This window comes from Peromyscus eremicus, chromosome 1 (assembly GCF_949786415.1).
Source record: "Peromyscus eremicus chromosome 1, PerEre_H2_v1, whole genome shotgun sequence".
Classification (NCBI taxonomy): domain Eukaryota; kingdom Metazoa; phylum Chordata; class Mammalia; order Rodentia; family Cricetidae; genus Peromyscus; species Peromyscus eremicus.
The window spans coordinates 174011987-174017947 of record NC_081416.1 but is presented as its reverse complement, the minus strand read 5'-3'; the positions used below and the strand labels follow the sequence as shown (position 1 = coordinate 174017947).

The 5961-nt window shown below is 50.1% G+C and overlaps 1 protein-coding gene across 1 annotated transcript; it reads right to left on the bottom strand.

The window, feature by feature from the left end:
* Positions 1-1509: 1509 nt before the first annotated feature.
* C5ar2 (complement C5a receptor 2) lies at positions 1510-3177 on the bottom strand. Its single transcript, XM_059253579.1, has one exon. It carries the CDS (start codon positions 3166-3168, stop codon positions 2140-2142), a length of 1029 nt encoding a protein of 342 aa, XP_059109562.1. The 5' UTR covers positions 3169-3177; the 3' UTR covers positions 1510-2139.
* Between the last annotated feature and the right edge of the window lie 2784 nt (positions 3178-5961).

Below are 5961 nucleotides of genomic sequence, written 5' to 3'. Positions count from 1 at the left end.
AGAGATAAGACTGAGCCAGCCACTAGATTAGACATGGAGGTCAGGCAGTGATGGCACACTCCTTTAATCCTATCACTCGGGAGGCAGAGATCCTCTGGATCTCTGTGAGTTCAAGGCCACACTGGGCTACATGAGATTGATCCAGTATAGGAGAAAAACAGAGCCAGACAGTGGTGGCACACACCTTTAACCCAGCACTTGAGATCTCATGCCTTTACTTGGGAAGCATACACACCTTTAATCTCAGGAAGTAATATGGCAGGGCAGAGAAAGGTATATAAGGCGTGAGGATACAGGAACTCACTCTCTTTAGACTGAGGATTTCTTAGAGGTAAGAACTAGTGGCTGGCTGTTCTGCTTCTCTGATCCTCAGGCAAGTATATTAGGGTACACAATATATCACCACAGTGTGATTCCAGGCCAGCATAGTCTACAGAGCTAGTTCCAGGACAGCCAGGGCTACACGAAGAAACCCCACCTTGAAAAAGTGTAGATTAATAGAAGAGTAGGAGGAGGGGCCAGCCTGCCACACAAGGAACAACGTGCCAGTAGACCAGTAACACCACAGCCATGTGGCGATACATAAATTATTTTTTTTTATTTTTTCCATTTTTTTTTTTTTTGGTTGAGACAGGATCTTTTTTTTTTTTTTTTTTTTTTGGTTTTTCGAGACAGGGTTTCTCTGTGTAGCTTTGTGCCTTTCCTGGGACTCACTTGGTAGCCCAGGCTGGCCTCGAACTCACAGAGATCCGCCTGCCTCTGCCTCCCGAGTGCTGGGATTAAAGGCGTGCGCCACCATCGCCCGGCGCGATACATAAATTAATAGAAATGGGTTAATTTAAGATGAAGGAGCTAGCTAGCAAGAATTCTTAGCCATAGGCCATACAGTTTGTAATTAATATTGAGCCTCTGAGTAATTATTTTATAAGGGGCTGCAGGACTGCGGGTGAGAGAGATTTGTCCCTACTTCGGGCCAGGTGGGGCACAGGAAATCTTTCAGCTACAGGCTGAGGCTGGTAAGATGGATCAGTAGGTAAAGGTGCCTGCAGCCAAGCCTGACGACCTGAGTTTGATCCTCAGGACCAACATGACACACACACCCCACCCCTGCCCCTTCCTGACACAGACAGTAAATAATTACACATAATATAAAAATTTAAAAGATGGAGTAAGTCTGTCTCTCCCCTTTGGAGAATTTATAGTTGATCTGGGCATTTGTGTTAAAGAGATTTTAAGAAAGGAGGAGCCCTTGTTTGTCCCTGGGAGGGATGCAAGTCATGGAGGGCTTCTTGGAAGAGGCACCCTCGGGGGCACTTGCACTGTCTGTTTCGAATAGTTCCACAGATTTAAGCGTGGATCCTCTCTCCATTATTTAGACTTGAGCTCAATCATTACCTTTTTCTCAAGGTGCTAGCCTGGCTGACCTAGGCTGCCCCACCGTGTATGTGTGTGTGTGTGTGTGTGTGTGTGTGTGTGTGTGTGTGTGTGTGGTGTGGTGTGGTGTGTGTAGGCCTAAGGCCAAGGTTGGATATCTTCATCTAGTGCTCCCCACCTGGAACTCACTATGTAGATCAGGATAGCCTAAAAATCAGAGATCCTCCTGCCTCTGCCTCCCAAACGCTGTCATTAAAGGGATCACCATCAGGCCTGCTCCACTCTGTTTCTTGAGACAGGGTCTCTCCCTGGAGCTTGTTTATTGGGCTAGACAGGTTGGCTAGAGGACCCCCCAGGACCCACCAGTTCCCTCAGTGCTGGGGTTATAGGCACACTGCCATACCCAGCTCTTGTGTAGGGGCTGAGGCTCCAACCCGGGTCCTCTTGTTTGTACAGCAGGCCATTTGAGCCTTCTCCTTAGCACCTTCTTTAGTTCTATGGAACATCTCACCCTTGACGTATTCCATATTCCTTCAACTGCTTCCTATCTGTCTTCTGCGGCAAAGTGCTCATTCTTCCTCGGGGCAGGAATTGGTTCCAGCCGTGGCCACACCCAGCGCCTGTCTATCAGGCTTATTTGCACAAGCAAGTGCACAATGAATGTTTGTTGAATGAAGAACAAAAGCAGTCCCTGAGCTCCTGGATCCAGCTATGCCTGAAGCTGCACCGTTGTGCAACGGCCTAGGAAATTCAAAGCCCTCTTGCCTACACCGCCATCTCAGACGTCACCTCGTGGCTGGTGGACACCTTGCTCACCACATTTTCCTCATCCTGTGGATCCCTCAGGGCCCAGCGACAGGCAGCCTGGAGTGACTGGCAGAGCTGTTTCCTTCCGAAGTACAAAAACATGATAGGATTGATAGCGCTGTGAGCGAGGGCCAGGCCTGTAACCAGAGGCTCAGCCTCCAAGACCCGGGCCAGGAATGAGGAGGAAGGCTCAGCCACAGCGATTATGACCCTCAGGATGTGGTAAGGGGTCCAGCAGATGAAAAACCCCACCACGACAGCTGTGCCCAGTGGCCAGTGACGGCGGGTCAATTGCCGTTGGAGGATGCTGTGGCCACTGGCCATAAACACCAATGGCCCCAGAAAGCCAAAGAGAAGTCGAACGGCGGTGATGGTGGCCTCTGCAGCCACCGATCGCCCATAGTCGATGCCACACACAAGCCGAGAAGGGAAGTGCTCCCGAAGCAGCCTATGGTAAACAGCTGAGGGTACCGTCAGCAGCAGGGCCAACATCCAGGAAGAGACCTGGGCCACCCGCACCCCGAGCGTCCGGTGATCAGACGCCTTCCAGGAGGGCCTGAAAGCCAGTAGGAAGAGGTCAGCGCTGAGGGCGGTCAGGAGCAGCACGCTTGCATACATAGACAGGACCGTAACCGAGGGCAGCAGCCAGCAGCCTGCTGCCCCATACGGCCAGTGACCCTTTTGGGCAATGGGCACAGCCAGGAAGGGCAGAGACACACAGCAAAGCAAGTCAGCTACGGCCAGGTGCAGGAACCAAGAGGTCCCAAGCCTGTGGCGGGACTCTTTCCAGGTCACCCAAGCCACCATGGTGTTGCCTGGCACACCCACCAGGAAGATGGCTGCATACAACAGAAGCAGGGTTATGAGGTAGAAATCACTAGAGAAGCAACTCCCATCTAGGCAGTCTACGGGGACATCCGGAAGATCATGGTAAAGTTCGTAATCATACTCATAATTATCCTCGGAGCTGGTGGTATGATTCATCATCCTGGCCGCAGACACCTGCAGGGGACAGAAAGAAGGACAAATCAGTGGGAAAACTTCAAGAGCCTTGCTGTTCTGGGGCAGGGATGACTCAGAGGCTCCGGAACAGAGCTGACCTAGCGGCTCCGGGACAGAGCTGACCCAGAGGCTCCGGGATAGGGCTAGAGAAGACAATGCTGTGGTGTTAGGGTGCCTACACTCCAGGGTACCAGTATTCTGTGATGGTTATTGTCAACTGGTAACTTGACAAATTCTGGAAGCATCTGGGAGATGGGGGGTCTATCTTTGTTGTGCTAACTGATGTGAGAACGTCCATGTTAATTGTGGGAGGGACCTGACTCCAGAAAGTTATGCTCTGACCTCCACACATGTGCCAAGTGACATACACACACTTACACATATATATAAAGTAAAAATAAAGATTTTTAAATGAGATTAAAAAAATAAGTGGGAAAAGCGTTCTGGACAGTGGCATACATTCATCACTAGTTTCTTTTTTCTTTTGTTTTGTTTTTCAAGACAGGGTTTCTCTGTGTAACAGCCCTGGCTGTCCTGAAACTTGCTCTGTAGACCAGGCTGGCCTCAAACTCACAGAGATCCACCTGCCTCTGCCTCCCAAGTGCTGGGATTTAAAAAAACAAAAAACAAAAAAAAACAAAAACGTATGCCACCATATCCGGCTGTTGAATATTTTATCACAGGAAAAGAAACAATTAAGAAAGAAAGAATTATCTCATTAGCACATGGAATTCCAGAATATGAGAACATCAAACTGAATTCCAGAAATGCTAAGACTTGTGTACATCTTGAAATTCTAGTACACAACTCTTTACACACCACAAAGTACTGGGATTGAAGCCAGGTCCTCACAGGTGCCAGGCAGGTGCTCTACCATTGAGCCACACCCCCAGCCCCTCACTGGGGGATTCTAGGCAGGGGCTCTACCACTGAGCCACACCCCAGCCCCTCACTGGGGATTCTAGGCAGGGGCTCTACCACTGAGCCACACCCCAGCCCCTCACTGAAGGATTCTAGGCAGGGGCTCTACCACTGAGCCACACCCCAGCCCCTCACTGGGGATTCTAGGCAGGGGCTCTACCACTGAGCCACACCCCAGCCCCTCACTGAAGGATTCTAGGCAGGGGCTCTACCACTGAGCCACACCCCAGCCCCTCACTGAAGGATTCTAGGCAGGGGATCTAACACTGAGCCACACCCCAGGCCCTCACTGGGGGATTCTAGGCAGGGGCTCTACCACTGAGCCACACCCCAGCCCCTCACTGGGGATTCTAGGCAGGGGCTCTACCACTGAGCCACACCCCCAGCCCCTCACTGAAGGATTCTAGGCAGGGGCTCTACCACTGAGCCACACCCCAGCCCTTCACTGGGGGATTCTAGGCAGGGGCTCTACCACTGAGCCACACCCCCAGCCCCTCAATGGGGGATTCTAGGCAGGGGCTCTACCACTGAGTCACACCCCCAGCCCCTCACTGGGGGATTCTAGGCAGGGCTCTACCACTGAGCCACACCCCCAGCCCCTCACTGGGGGATTCTAGGCAGGGCTCTACCACTGAGCCATGCCCCTAGCCCCTCACTGGGGCATTCTAGGCAGGCGCTCTAAAACTGAGCTGCATTCCGTCCTTGTATCTTGGAATTCTAGGACGTCACTGTCTTAAAACTCCAGCCTGTCAGAATATTGGATTGCTGGAACCCTAAACAATCCCTTAAAACACTAGAATCCTAGCTCATGCCTATCCTGGAAGGCTAAGGTGCAGTTTTAGAACCCCATGGCAGATTAGAACATATAGATCCTGAATGCTAATGCATTAGAACACCCAAGCTCTTGGAGTTCCAAAAATCAAAATCCCAGCAATGCAGCTGCAAGTTTCTCTGTCCTGCCCAGCCCTGAGGTCCGGACAAATCTCTCCCACCCAAACTCTTGAAGCTGCTTATAAAATAATCACTCGGAGGCTCAATACTAGTTACAAACTGTATGGCCTATGGCTTTAGCTTCTTGCTAGCTAGCTCTTTCATCTTAAATTAACCCATTCCTATTAATCTATATGTTGCCACGTGGCCGTGGCGTTACCGATCTGCTGGCATCTTGTTGCTCCTTTGGTGGAGTCTCTCCTGACTCCGCCCTTCTTCAGCTCATCTTCAGTTTGAATGTACTGCCTAACTGTATCCTGCCCTGCCATAGGCCAATGCAGCTCTATTTATTATCCAATGGGAGCCACACATATTCACAGCATACAGAAAGACATCCCAAGAATAAGGCATGGTAGCATGCTCAGTGAATAAATGCAGGAGTAAATTCTTACAAATAAAATAAAATCCACTTGGAGCAATTGTTTCAGTAGTATTAACATTGGGAACGCAGGAAGAACAGAACGTTGCATTCCCTATGGTTTGTTTATTCACAAACACAGCTCCCAGGTACTTTTTGTTCTTTGGAAAAGGTTTTCATGTAGCTCAGGCTAGTTTCACACATGCTGGGTAGCCAAGAATGACTATGAACTCCTGATCCCTCTGCTTCTACTTCCCAAGTGCTTGGATTTTAAGGCTGAACACCACACCCAGCTCTCGAGCATTTTTATTGTTGTTCTGGGTCTAAATCCAAGGACTAAGGCACAGTCCAAAATCTGTTTCCTTACAGCTGATATTCCAAGGGGAAAAACCAAGGAGTGAAGATACAGACAAGAGCTTCGCAGTATTTTCCAAGACGTACTAGTTGAATGAGGAAGAAGTACCAAGGCCAGCCTTGGCTGTATAGTTAGAGGCCAGCCTGGGCTTCAT